At 36.6% G+C, this 15,490-nt stretch overlaps 1 protein-coding gene across 2 annotated transcripts in view; it reads right to left on the bottom strand.

The window, feature by feature from the left end:
* Positions 1 to 8,808, bottom strand: part of Set2 (SET domain containing 2) — a 39,452-nt gene extending 30,644 nt beyond the window's left edge. The window contains exons 1-7 of one of the 2 annotated variants that reach the window (XR_015071663.1): positions 8,580 to 8,806; positions 6,091 to 8,159; positions 3,843 to 3,971; positions 3,399 to 3,698; positions 2,032 to 2,119; positions 959 to 1,177; positions 246 to 466 (exon numbers count right to left, since the gene is read on the bottom strand). Coding sequence is in view for 1 of the 2 variants with exons in the window: in XM_085956134.1 (XP_085812260.1) it covers positions 246 to 466; positions 959 to 1,177; positions 2,032 to 2,119; positions 3,399 to 3,698; positions 3,843 to 3,971; positions 6,091 to 8,126 (2,993 nt within the window). In the remaining variant the exon portion in view is untranslated. Of the gene's footprint in view, positions 1 to 245; positions 467 to 958; positions 1,178 to 2,031; positions 2,120 to 3,398; positions 3,699 to 3,842; positions 3,972 to 6,090; positions 8,160 to 8,579 lie in introns of both variants that reach the window. The other variant, XM_085956134.1, reaches the window with a different exon arrangement.
* Positions 8,809 to 15,490: the final 6,682 nt, after the last annotated feature.

Raw genomic sequence — 15,490 nt, forward strand, 5'->3', positions numbered from 1 at the left:
TTTTTAAAATTATTTAATAAAAGGCAATCAAGTCAAAATGGCCAAAAACACAGTAACGGGCTTTTACGTAGGAAGTGTCGATACTTCGTTTCCCATTACGGCCAACATTCCAGGAATGTATGTTTGCCGTAGAGCGACATATTATTATTAGTGTATCACAAATATTATGTAGGATAGTTAAAATAACTGCTGAACGACAGCAAAAAATAATTACAGGACATAAATTGACAAGACATCATAAATACCGGAAATCAAAGTCGGTGTTGTCACACCAGGGCGAAAGCAGTCTCAGACCTCGGTAATCGAGGAAGAGTCTTCGGCATGGCAGGTCGGCGGTGGCCAGCAGACGGAGAAGGGCGGCTCGCGCATCAAACAGCTTTGCGCGCACCATTGCCCGGCACAGAGCCAAAGTCTGCGATTGGTTCTTTACTCCACTTCGGCACAGCATTTCCATCTCCTCTTCCAACTGCAATTTTATCAAATACCAATGACGTTATCATGTCAATCAGTCATATCGGAGTACCCTATGAAATCCATTTGATTGTATCACTACGACTAAAGTGCCGGACTATGCAAAAGAGAAATAGTTCTGATTCGACGTCAACAAAAAAAAACAAAAATAGCCCAGCTGACCAAATGGAGAGATCTTTATGCTTACAGTATGACGCTGGATTATTATTTAGTTTTTAATTTTAGCCCTCGTCGCAACCAGGTTTGATCAAATTGAGTAGATCTCACCGCTCGGTACATTTCTTTCATAACGTGGTTAGCATCCTGTGAATCACAGCCACTGAGACATGTATAGACTGATTTACAAGACCAAGCTGAAAGAGCTATCAAGTTAAGCCACCATGACCAGTCAAAGAATGGTCCGGATTCAGACCGGTTATCTCCATTCGCCAATTAATGTTTGTAACAAGTATATGTGCAACATTGAATAGTGTGATAGAATAGTTACATCAATATCTTGAAGTAGTTCTTTAGCGGCCTGGGCGACAGATTTCTTGGGACGACCTCTCCCTCGCGGCTGACTAGGTTCATTTTTATTCGGTTGACTGATTTTGTTGCCCTCGTCAATTTTCTTATCTTCTTCCTTCACGTCTGGCTTCTTCTCGCTTTCATCAACAGGCGGAGCAACAGCAAAAGCCTCATCTTTTTCCTCTTCAAACTCTTCATCCTAAGCAACATTGAAAGATAGGATAGAAGAAGGATTTAGATCAGAAGTTAAGTTTGTTAAAGTAAAAATTACAACAGAAATAGTCATATTACAACTGATACGAATACTTATTTATTGTATTTCAAAGATTATAATATTAGAGTTTTCTATGATTGAATAAAAACAAATCCATACATAATATTACAGAGAAACAGAAATTTCATTGAGAGCTCCCTTTAGCCAGAATTTTATTGTAATAGTACGTATTCCTGGGTTACACTCCGCACTTTGGTCATTGGTCATGTAGCCACTTAATCGCCAAACCCGCTCTGGGCGATTTTTCAATATAATTAGTTTTGAATGTATACATGTGCTATATCGACAGGTCTACCAGCATATTGAGGTGTGAGTTTTAAATTCCGCGCTGGTTCGTCAAAAATCAAAATGAATATTGACTAGTCGCCAACTCCGGCTTGAATAAATAACGGTTTACTAATCCGCTCTACATATACGACCAACCAGACGTTGCGATTCAACCCTGATTTTTAGCATACGTTAAAATCGCTATACAAACATCATCACTACTGGCGTCAACATCATCGTAAATGCACAAAACAGTTTTTCATGATTTACTCGAAACTCAAAAAAACCTCCAGGGCGGGTTTAGCGACTAAGCGTTTCATATATTATACTAAATGTTTAATTGTAATTATTGACAGAGTGGCAGTCACCGTCATGCAAAACTCAATACGTAACAGTTTAGGTGTTGAGTTATCAAAAAAAAAAATTCTTGTTCAGTTGCAAGTGTAAAATGTCATAAATAGAGGGGTCGTGGAAAACCTGTTTTACAATATATTATGCAACATTTTAAATACCTCTTCTTCCAGCTCAGAATCATTAGGTTCTTCACCGATCCATCGGCGACAATTTTTTGCTTCACAATAGCACCTCTGTGCTTCTTTCCTAGAAATTAAAATAATCTATAGTCCAGATATCCCTTTTATTAATGATAAATTAATTCAAAATGCTTAGGTATATAAAATAAATTATAAATTGGAATATTTAAATCAGCGGTGTACAATGGATGGGTCATTTATTGCAGCCCGCTGACTAAATACACCATGGAATATGTAAAAAATTTCCAAGAATATCATAATTACTAGACTAGGCCCATCCATTTTTGCAATCGGGAATTATTTGACTAATAGAATGACGAATTGAGATTGAAATATCAGAAAGGTGATGGGGTGTCTTCTTGAAGAGCAATTTTCTAAGCCCTATTTGTATTGCATAACAGATAGGAAAATATTTTTGTGAAAAAAAGTTGAAGTGTTGAGTTGAGTGTGCGTACCAGTTTCGGAAGCACTGGTCAAGATATATGCTTGGGAAGCGAATTGAAAAGCGGTTACTTTGGATAAAGTCAGGAGGAGAAAGTTGTCAGAGGAGGCCAAGACCTACGCACGGTTATTGTGCAGCTGATGAATATGTCTAAACTAAGGGGAATATAACGCCATTATTATCAGCTGCATCTGTACTCTACGCGGGTCCCGTGAACAATTAGAAAAAGGACAAATTGGCTCGACAAATAAAAAGGTTGAAACCGTCGTCAGGCCTATATTAACGCTTTCGCTGCTGAATAGATAATGAGATTTTAATTGCCCCCTTTAAAATGCACGTTAATTACATCGATCGGCCGCCTGGTCATTACGCACCGTGTGCGTCTTCCGCGTCCAAAGTATTAACTTATGGGTCGGAATAAAAAAATATGAAAGGAAGCTTCGAAAGGTATCGAGATGGATCTTCAGAGCCGTAGAAGATGGCACGTGAAGAAGATACACACTGCACAATGATCCCCTGTCGTTTCATAGGTGAAATTTAGAAGAGTCCATTACGCAGGTCATGCTCAAGAGGTTCCCATCAATAGACCAGAATGGAAAAGGAGGGGTTGAGAAACTTAAGACTGCAGTGGTTGGACAGTGTAGAAACAAACCCAGCATCCCAGAGGCTAAGGTAGTGAGGTAGCTTGAGGCATACATAAAGGATGTTTTCTGGATGCGGTCAAATAGCCACATCGGGAGTAGTACCAATGACGAAAGTTTACACATCATTGACTTAAATCATATACATAATCAACATGATAGGAGAATAGCATTCAATTAGTGGAAGTAATATTCAACTTGTAACGAAAATTAATAAATAATTTAATAGTGAACAATGATAACAATGAATAAATTTTTCATACCCATATCGCTGGAATTGATAATCAAAGGTGACTTCTTCCCCGGCGATGATCTCCCTCTTGCTGAAGAAGCCGATCCTGAGATCCCCGTTCACCGTCCACTTCTGCGTCTCCGCGTTCGGATCGCAGGAATGGTTTATGAAGCGAGATATGTTTCCCTTAAGGGTAGCGTCAATTACGGCGTCCCCCTTCAACGCCATGAAGTAGTGGTGCATATTCTTATCAGACGAATATTCTTCAGCGCGCTGATTGAACTGCTTCGAGTTGAGCACTTCACCGACGTACTCCATCAGAAACTCACCCCTGCAGATGGACAGCATAAACAAATAAACATAATGAAATGCCTGGAAAATTTTGAATGTCTTGTCTGATTTCCATTCATGTATGTGGTCTTTGGTAATAAAGCTTCTGCCTGTCTAACCTACGTGACCGATAAAAATATCTTACCCAGCAATATTGGTGTTGGCCTGTATTCCAAGCCCCTTCTTTTCAGTACGGACAACGTTGAGATCAGAATATTGGTTGGATTGGAATCTTCTATTTGTACAGCGGTCTCCAATCGGGCACCGGGAATTACTGAAAATTAATAACAATAATAGAAGTGAGTCACACATTCAATTCTGCGAATCATTGTGTGGATTAACACTAATTGTAGAAACAGTTTATTTAGAATAATGTATGTATGATTTTAATGCAGAGTTACAATATCACATTACTAAGAGGCGAACATTTTTAAATACACACAGTGAAACTCTGATTTTACATTTCTAAAAGGACTGACAAAACAAATGTAAATAGAAGGAAAATGTAAATTGGATGTATTATTGGGGGTAATATTAAATTGATCTTTAATTAAAAAAATCGTACAAATTGATTTGGTACATATGTCAATGTGTTCTTTCGCCTTTTCTTTGAACTGACAATGTCTTTCTTAGCCGAGACATTATTTGAACGAGCATAAGCGTGTTTGAGTCGAAACGAAGAATGACTAACAATAACCATCCCTAATTATCGGCTAAAATAAAAGATTGCCCACCAATCGGGTTGTGTAACTTTGGCTTAAGTTCCATATTCTACATACATATTACATTATGCAATGTCTTTATAAAAGAATGAACTGAAAGACTTTTATCATGATTTTTTTATCAACTTAGTGATTCCAATCACATAGCAGGTGTTATAAGCACTATTTACATAGAAAAAGGATTTTTGGTTCTTGTCTAGTGGAAGCCAGCGGCAAAGAAATTTTGAATTTGAATTCATGAATATTGTCGAAATCGGCTGTGAAAATTGCCACTGTTTTCGCCTGGCTTCCAGTAAACAGACTTGAACCGGATTTTCTTATTGATATTACACAGGATACACTTTTGGTTAATTTAGAATATGTTTTATGCGTTCATAGTTATAACATTTAATTAAGAATGATCTTGATGTCCGTCCATTGGTAGTGCAGCCAGTAAGGCTTTATATCGATATTGTGTAGATGTTACACCGAATGTGCGAAATTGACTATTACATGAAATGGGCTAAATTTTGGCTAATTCATGTAATAGTCAAGCCTGTTGCCTTATTCATGAATAAGGTAAATTTTCTGCCGAGTACATGAAGTCGCCAGGGCATGGAATTCTTAAACTGTCAACATGACAGCAGAAAAAGTAAATATAATACGGATGATTTTATTAGTTATAATTGGACATAATATAATATTATTAGGTTAGGTTGGCTTAGGTTAGGTTAGGTTAGGTTAGGTTAGATTAGGTTTTGAAATTCTGAATTATTCAACTGAATGTCCATTTTGAGGTTAGCTAACAAGTGTCAACAATACAATCGACCATTGCATGTACGATACCCAAGCACGAATCAAATCGCGAAAATACCTTTAAATAAAATTCATCCGTTATCATATTATAGTTCTAGTTTTTTTGCGCATAGTAAATGGACATGAACGTCATTTTAGTTATTGATTGGTATATTTTTATATTATAATCAATGACATTTGACACAAATTTGGTTAGTTGCAAAAAATACCACCGGAGCGCGACCACCTATTTCGACCATAGACAATATACGTATATTTTGACCAATCGACGAGCATTTCACACATTTAGTTTAGTTGCAAAAAATACCACCGTAGCGCTAGTATCTAATTTGTCCAAGACATGAAGTAGGCAGAAAAATTACTGCCAATTTCACGCACTCTCCAGATATTTTGTCTAATTCATGAATAAGACAACGGGCTTGCATTTTTCATGATTTAGCCAAAATTTTGCCCATTTCATGTAATATTCAATTTCGCACATTCGGCGTAACATAGATAACTTCACAGTAGTCAAAATTGACAGCGCGGCGTTATGTAAGATTTTTGTGAATATGGAAATCTCCACATGCACCAGTGACAAAATTTCACACTGTTGGTTTTTATTCAATATCATATCTTGATTGCAATATTTTAAGTACCATAATGGTGTTCTTAGAATGAATGTGTTGTCTGTTTCCATTTAATAATAAAATTGTTCATCTCAGTAATATAAATTTTGTTAGTATCAAAACAAGTAATTTGATGATTTTTGAGCATTTAGCATGACTCTTAACTATCAATTGATAAGTAATAAATACAAACATTGATAAGGAAATATTAAAATAAACTAAATGAGGCATATTGAGAATTATAAATAAATAAAAAATAATATATTACCACTCTATCATTAGCAATCTATTAAGGCAATCTTCTCCGCACCCGAGCTCCCCGCGGGTGATCTCTTCCTTGGTGAGGAAGCAATCGCACGTCATTCGCCTCGCTTCTTTGCTGATTGTTCTGTCACAGTGATATTGATTTTCTAAAATTATTTCAAACTGCTTCAGTCTCTTCTGCAAATCGTCATCCGGGTGAGACGGGTCGCCATCGCTTGGCTGTTCACTTTTCAAACTGACCTCACCCGCACTGCAACTGAGGTTCTCCGTAAAACTATTCGTGGAACTGTTTGTACTTTCGCCGATGGTAGACAGTTTGCTGTAACTAGCATTGGGACTGCTCAAGGGTGGCGTTACGGGAGATCCGCCTCCCATCTCCATTTCGCTGGACCGTCTCCAGCGAGATTTCACTTTGACGGGTCGCATTTCAGCGTCGACGACCGGCACTGAAAAGGTTGAAGACGTCGACACGGACGGAGACAGCGGGCCGCTGTCCGAATGTGATCTCGATGTGGCTTCTTCGTTGCACTTGTTGAGGACTCGTTTGGCCAATGGCGACTCCAATTTCTTCTGGGGCATTTTGACCAAGCCGTGACCTTTGCTCCGTTGTTTGAGAACACTGATAGTTTTAATTCGGTTAGATCTCCTGACTACGGAAGCGCTGGAACACGACGACGAATCTGTAGAGCATCCTAGATTGGTTTCATTGCTTTCTCCGTTGGCGGTTTCGTTTTCTGTTTTTGCATGCGGAGGATGTATGTCTTCTTCCGAAACCATAGAGGTGGGCGTAGAGCACGATTCTGCAACACTAACGTAACTTTCGCATTTCTTCTCCCCCGCCGATATGGGGGTCAGAGGGACCGATACGGAAGTATCATTGTTATCAAATGTTTCTGTTTCTTTATCGTTTAGAGACACGTGAATATCGTTGGAATTGTTATCTATGTATTCCATCGAAGCAGATCCAGAGCTGGGGCACAGATTCTCATCGTTCGACATCAATTTCATTTTCTGCAAACTCATTTCGAAATCATCAAACGTGGTGCAGGAGCTGAGAGCGTCGATCGGCAGCGGAGGGATCTCATCGATGTTATCCGAGCACTCGCTGTCTGTTGATCGTCTGCCGCCGTACAGTCCGAAAGGTGACACTCTCTCGGAGAGAAATCCTGCACTCTCTGAGTACGAGGCGACTTCTTCATTTAAATCATCGTTATCTAGTGGCACGTTTTCGTCGATTATCTCGAACACCGTTACGATTTCATCTTCCGCAATATTGTCGTCGCCAAAAATATCCTGGTCGTCGTCAACCATCGGTGCGTCGGCGATCTCCGCTTCATCCGGTGTGCCTTCCCCGGCTTCCGCTGAATCGTCTTTCAACATAGGCGAAAACATATCGGGAATACTGTTAGAATCGTCACTTATCATTTTGAAACCGTATCTAGGGTCGCCGTCGATCATAAGATTCAGGGTGGGATCGGGAATCTGTGTATCATAAGCGGTCGCATCCAGATTAATCAAATTATCAGAATCAAAGGTGTTGGAGTCGGAGGAGTTCACGTTTTCCAGGTGTTTCAGTTGCATCGTCTTTCGGAGATTGACTGATTTGGAATTTCCACGTCTGATTCTGCCAAATGATTTGAAGGGCGAAGCCGTCGACGTGGACGGGTTAGCGAAAGATTCAGGGTGATTGCTGCCGTCTGATTCTGAACTAACGCAGGGATCGACGATCCTCACCTCGACGTTGCTCCCGGTCTCGCTGTCCGTTCCGCTGACCTCGGTGTTTGTCTGATTCGGACATTTGGAAACGAGACATCGGAATTTGCCAAAATGTTTGGGCGCCGAAGGATTGCCGTTCGGGTTGTTGGAATCCTGCGAATCGTTCTCTCCGGATGCGTCTCGACCGGTCGAACCGGCTTCGCTATCAAGCGAATTGTCAGCCGTCGACGATATCTCTGCCGGATTTCCAGCTTCTTTAGCCGATTGTCGTGTCTTTCGGGTGGTCACCGCCTCAGCGGTGACAGTTTTCTTTTTACGCCCCATGCCTGCGGCGCGTTTGACGAAATATCAGCCTGGCTGTAATAAAGATTTGTTTGGCAATTCATTCTAATAATATATTGGATAATGTTTAAGTGGGGACACATGACTAACACAGATTCTAATATCATTGTAAATCAGCACGACATTTTAATGTAAACCAAATTGGTGAATTCAACATTTAAAATACACAATTCTCAATGTAGCAAATATCGCAGAGGGATGTTTCGAGTCATAAAATCATTATTTCAAGAGCAATACAATCATAGCGGTCCTGCATTGAAACATGCCAATAATAAACTGATTCGATATTTGCTTGACATTTTGCGTCGGTTGACCGGAAGCGTCATTAAAAATAATGCGGGTAAATTATGTTAGATGTAGATTACATTATTTCAGAAATGATTGATAAAATTCTATATTCTATCGGGCACTACATAAAGACAAAAAAATAATTACCTCACAGTTCATTCAAAAGGTGTAGAACCGCGATAATACCGCGTATGTAATATTAGGCTATCTGCAAATATTCCGCACAGATGCACAGAATACTTCAATTCAGTCATTATATGGAAAAAAACGTATGTTTAAAAATATGTACAATTTAGAGTTTATTGATAAAATAAAATAATTCCACCAATTTACAAGGCAAACCACTACAACACATTAGCATGGCCATTTTGTTTGGAAAGTTGTCTTCTTTACCGACGGTTCTCTAGACTGATCATTTTGTTTTAGTTTTACGACAACAGATGGAAGAGTTTTAGTACCGATTTTCTCCACTCACCACTGGGTTAGTTGCTATTTTGACTCTATACTCAAAATGTTGTCAGGTAATTATTGTGCGGGAGTTTTAAAAGCCTTTTAAAAGAAAATAATAATAATTAAGTTTATTACATTCAGTGACTGAGTTTTGATTATTATTTTTCATTACAATTAATTCTCAAGATTATTAGAAAATACTTACATTATTAAATTTCCAAAAGGCACCACAATAATGATATTATATTGTATCCTTCGAAAAAACACCATTTTATAAGAAGAAAGGTTATAAATCAGGGGGGGGCAAACTGCGGCCCGCCGGGTATTTTTTCGCGGCCCGCCATTATTAATTATTGTACTTCTGATTACGAACAACTGTTTTATAAATTTTTAGAAAATATTGACAATAGATTAAAATTTGTTTAGCAATAGTACGCGATCCATTTTCAATAGATATTGATAGTGTACCGACAGAGCTACAACTTGAGATTATTAATCTGCAGTGTGACACTGATTTAAGATAATTGCATCGTCGTGAAGAAATATCCAAATTTTACAATGCACTTAATTCAGACAAATTCGACCAACTTAAAGATTATGCAAGAAAAATGTTCGTTATTTTTGGATCAACCTACCTTTATAATATGTGAACAAACATTTTCGATCATGAACTTCAATAAAAATTCTTTACGATCAAATATCTCTGATGCCCGTTTACAAGCAGTTTTGAGAATATCAACTACAAAATTAACACCTGAATTTAAAAAAATGTACAACAGTTTCATTCTTATCATTAATTTTTTTGTAATGTTTATTTTTCGTGATAATAAATAGTGTATATCTAAAAATGGTATTTTACTTGCGGCCCGCCGCTCATTTTGAATTCTTGAATTTGGCCCTCCATCCAAAAAGTTTGCCCCCCTCTGTTATAAATCAAATAAAACGATAGTTTCAATTGAATATTTTTAATTCGGGTAAAGTATTGGTAGGTAGATACTTACATTATTTCTTATAATAGCTGCATTATGAACTCAAAGTAGATAGTGAAGACAACAGAATTTATCGGCGTGTCTGAATAGGTAATAAAAAAAACTTTCATGAGTATCGTCACAGTTAATTGTGTTTTTTTTTACACTACAACAGACCGCGAGGCACAATGACAGTAGTGTAGCGAAACCGTAGTGTAATAAGTAATAGAAGTGAAACAATCACAAACAGCCTGGTCGAACCCGGAGCCCCCGGATGACAGCGCCTTACGCACTGGACTACGAGGGTCGCCTGGTCTCTGGTTCCCCGTTCCCTGGTTATCGTCTATCTATAACTTATACTTTTACTTTACCTTCCACTTCACTTCAGCTTTTTAATTCTAATTTTAACTAGTATAAAATTAAATACATTTAGACGTAGGTAGGTAAGTAATGTTTTACAGAAGTTTTATATTGATGTGGTTGAATGTATACGAATTGGTGTGCACGTCATCCACCTGGTAATGGTATATTATAGAAAAAGAAATTGGTATAGAAACTTAGTTTTTGAATTTTTAAATAATAAATAAAATATCCATACTCTGGGCAGAGTAACTAATTTAGTCCTGTGGGTCTATTCTATACTTATCGAACACTAAAGTGATAAATAGTATCATATCAAAATATTAGCATTTATTGTAACAATTACACGAAGTTGGTTTTTATTGTTCCAATAAGTGCGATATTTTAACAGCAGCAAGATAGGTGCTGTTAAAATATAGCACTTATTGCAACAATAAAAACCAACTTCGTGTAATTGTTACAATAAGTGCTAATATTTTGATACAAACTTACCCTAAGTTTGATAATATTTATCACTTTATCACTTTAGCGGTCGATAAGTATAGAATAGACCCACTGGTGTCAATTTTTTTTCGCGAAAATTAGTGAATGTTTGGCAATCTTCGGCTTGTGCGGGTTACATTAACTGTCAGTTTTGATACTGAGTAATAGACAAAAGCTTACTTGAAGTTAGATATGCTGGCTTGGTTACATGTAAATTGTACGTAAAACATTTCACCGTGGCATAGTTCACCGTAAGCTCTCTTATAGGAAAAAGATGACCGTATACTATACGCTCTCAAATTATATTAGATTCAATGTGAACATTAATTCAATTTTCATAGCTCATTTTGGCAAAATTCATGAATTCGTGAATGAAAAACCTAATCTAACCTAACAAATAATCCAGTATATCGGCTATTTTCAAAATTTGTTTGGTGCTGGCTTCCTGTGAAGTGTAAACCGACAATAACCATGTTTTATTTAGACATGAATTTTATGTCAATACTATACTAGCCAAAGAGGTTGGACGGTCTTTAATATACGGCCATATATTTCCGATACAGCATTTCACATTGAAGTGTGATACGGCGAACTGCATGCGTACAATTTTCCGGACACGCTTGTGCGGGGAGAGTAGGCCGTGGAATAATACTAAAAAAACAATTTTTTCTCATCTACGCGCACTATATAGGTAGGTACCTACCGTAAGTGTTATAAGTGTAAATTAACACAACAATGCGTCAGCTGAATGCAGAACTATTCTAACTCACATTTGAAATATTTTAGAAGGTAGTTCTTTGAAACAACCTAGGTACTTAAATTATTTATTATTTGTATAGTTAAATGTATACCTACCTACATCATATTATTCCAGTAGGCTATTGATGAAAAAAAATATGCATAATTGTGTTTAGGTATATAAAATAATAAATAAATAAATTAGGATGTTTCAAAGAACACTTATGTAAAGGAAAGTAGGTATTTCAAATGTGAGCTTGAATAGTTTTTGAGCGGTTTTTTGGCGGTAAGGTTTGTGGCCGAGATCTTTGCTTCTGAAATCACCTGCATGTCACGGCTAATTTGTGCGGGATCTACCTATAAGTAGGATTACCATACGTCCCGGCTTGACAGGGGTTGTCCCGGTTTCACACATTGTTTCCGGCGTCCCGGCCGGCTTGGCATTTTGTCCCGGCTGTTATTCCGCTTATGAATGATTGGCAATAATAAATTGTCGTGATTGGCCGTAGACAGAATACGCATTTTGTAAGTGTTACTAACGACACTTCAACACTTCAAATAGGAAAGAAGTAAAACTACCGCCTGTTTTTGTTAGATACTTTTTACCATTGGAAGATGTGTACCTACGTAAAACTGCTGGATTTGGAGTCTGTTCACGGCAAGACATCGGAAATATTGACTGAAAACATAATTTGAACATTTGTCGTCATGAGATTGATAAAAAGATAGCTGCATTTTTTGGTGACAATAATATTGTAACATGAATTTTGGAGGCGTACTTAGAAGGCAAAATAACGTTTACTGCCGACTCAAATAACAACTTGGTGTTAATATCGTCGGCATTAGATGTGGAGAACATATTATTGTGCACATTATACCTAGCTGCGGCAGTTTAACGTGAAGCGTGGCCGTTTCGAGAACTACAATACTGACAATCCTTTCGTAATATATCGCAGCGCTACGACGGCGGCCATGACACTTCAACTTATAATTTTCGCACTCTACTTCAATCTGCTGGTGGATGGTCTGCCAATCGGAATTGAAGCTCTTGTTGTGAAAATGTATAAATATGTTCATATAATACAAATATATAAATACAAAGTTAGAGTAACTCAATTGGCCACTTCAACATTACATGCAACTTTTTTTATAAGGAAATTAAAAAAAGTTCATTCCAGCGAGAAGTATGGCTGGTACAATAAATAAATAAATTTATATTTCTACTGCAGTAGAATTTTTCTTTTGTACATACTCGTACCTATTTTTAGTAATAAAACCATTTTCTGTGATGAAATTTGTTTCTTCGACTTCATAATTATGGTAAGCTTACCTATAAGTAGGTAGCTACGTAGGTAAGTATGGTAAATCGTTTTACAGTGGCACCATGGGTACGGCAAATACGGCTTGCTGTTGTAGTGGTATTGTTTGCTAGCATTGAAACAGGCATTGTCGCAAACAATTCAATACACCCGCGAATCGTCTATGGTGCCACTGTCACATTCATTTTAACCCCCATTCGATTCACTGGAACTGAAGTAAGAAACAAACCCTATTTAAATGATGGGTTTTAATAGCTCTGATTAAAATTGGGAAATAATAAAAAAAACACCAATTATTATAGTAATTAATTAGTATTAATTAAAAATAAGACGTACATAGTGCAGCTAAAGTAGATTACTCGGAATGCAATGAATGCATGTCCAAGTGCCACTCGATACAAATATTTATGCAATATTATTATATTTACGAAGTAATCCCAAAGGTATTGTTGTTTAATTTAATAAACGCACTTTTTTTGTAGTACTTATTCCACTTTTAATCAATACATTAGGACCGGTTTCGTCCGCCTCAGAGGGACATTTTCAACTGAATTATTTACTTTATTACTTTATTAAATTAAACAACAATACAATGCAGTTCCACCATGAATTGACAGTTAACAAAATAAAAGAAATCCCAAAGGTGTTGGAACAGGGCTCAAAATGAACCGGAGAGCACCGGAGGGTTGTTCCGGTTCGTTAAATCTACGAGATTTTCGCTCCGTCTCGTGGACAACATAATTTGATCGTCCGAACTAGCCTTAACATATTATAACACAAAATCAAACACATATTTTTTTATAAAATATACTTAAAATTAAAATATACTAAAATATATCTAAAATTAGATAAATATGTTGATATTTTCGGAAACTTATCGAGCGCTCCGGCTCGTAAAAAAATTCCATTTCGAGCACTGGACTGCTGAAGAAACTCTTATTGTTATTCCAAATAATTATGTAGAAAGAATGCTACATTCATGTAGCATTCATTGAATAAATATATTTGAATTAAAAATAATACAATTGTTATGTAAGGGCGTCCGATGACCGAGTACCATCGTGTCCGCTTGTGAATTTGTGAACCTCTGGTTCGAATCCCGGGTATAGCAAATTTAAATGTTGGTTTTCAATGTGTATTAGGAGCATATACGTTGAGCAAGTGGCTAAGATTCTTTTCTCGTAAAAAGTCTTCCAATTTTTTTTTCAAATGTACTATAATGTATAAGTACTACTTTTACTTATAAGTAATACTTATAATGTATGAGTACTAATTATGTATCAGTATGTACTTGTATTTTCAAAGAAACGCTTTATTCGTAAAGCTTCAATTACATTGAGCTTCTTTACGAGCTGTTTGTTGGCGAATTTATAATCTGCCTGTAAAGTCGCCCAGTGTAATCATCGAACATGTTAGCTTTTCGATGATTACACTGGGCGACTTTACAGGCAGATTATAAATTCGCCAACAGTTCGTAAAGAAGCTCAATGTAATTGACGCTTAAGGCGGCCAAGATCCACATCGGATTGTATATAGGGATTTCAATACCGAATGAAAATGTCAATACCGGTTTTTCGGTATATTTTCTTATTGATTACCGGTATTTCTTAAACATTAAAAGTAGGTGCTTATCAGCTATAGCTATTAAAATCTTTTTAAATTATTATTTTATAGCAAAAACATATATACCTACATGTATTATGTTGACATTTAAAAATATATATTGATCATAATTGTAGAACTAGTGATTTTTTACCAATAATTTAAATATATAGAAAATTTTAACTAAAGCCCTCAAAAGTTTATCAAGTGCAAATAAGTCCCGGCTGCTGGGAAAGCTTCTTAAATTCAACGCTTGTACAGTCATCAATAATTGTAGAATAATTTAACATTTTTGTCACGGAGGTGTTTTCTATTTCGAAATAATATTATGATAATTCATCGTGACAATTACTTGCATATATATATATATGAATTTTAGCAGCACATAACTTATGATTCATTTTTAAAAACGTAAACGAGTGTGCTTTCTTAATACCGAAAATTCCGGTATTTTAGATCTTTAAAACCGGTATTTCGGTATTGATAAATACTGGAATACCGGTTTTGAAATACCGGTATTGCAATCCCTAATTGTGTAGTCAGTGAAAAAAAACAAGTACAAAAGAACATGCCACAGATACAGAGTAGACTTATCAATACCAAATGTGTTGAATTGTAGAATTATTATTTTCTTTTGTGTATCCCTATTGATCACGGCAGCTTCACGAAGAGGTTTTTTACTAGGGTTTTTTTTTGTTCTCAAATTATTGTACTACTCGAACCCAATACCTGCGACTTTACAAACCGACACATTACCATTTAACTACATTATATTATTTGGGATACAAATCAGTGACGTGCGGTCCACAGATGCAGTGGATGCGAAGCATGCCCAAAATTTTTCGATACAATATAATTATATTGTATCGAAAAATTTTATGATATTATCATATTACATTGATTATAGATAATATTAAGAATATATTTATTGTACAATTAAGTGGTAGGCTACCTAAGAAAGAAAAAAAGCACATCTAAAATGTTACACTTTCATCTTGTTTCAAGGTTAAATTAGTTACAAAACCCTTAGTGGCTCAAGTAGACAATAATATAGTAAGTAATGTACATGTATTTTTTCAACAGCATGCCCATTAATAAAAGTCACTGCATGCCAATGATATAAATAGCACATTCATTA

This window comes from Rhyacophila brunnea, unplaced genomic scaffold, assembly GCF_057557595.1.
Source record: "Rhyacophila brunnea isolate RB1 unplaced genomic scaffold, BYU_Rbru_1.0 scaffold_5, whole genome shotgun sequence".
Classification (NCBI taxonomy): domain Eukaryota; kingdom Metazoa; phylum Arthropoda; class Insecta; order Trichoptera; family Rhyacophilidae; genus Rhyacophila; species Rhyacophila brunnea.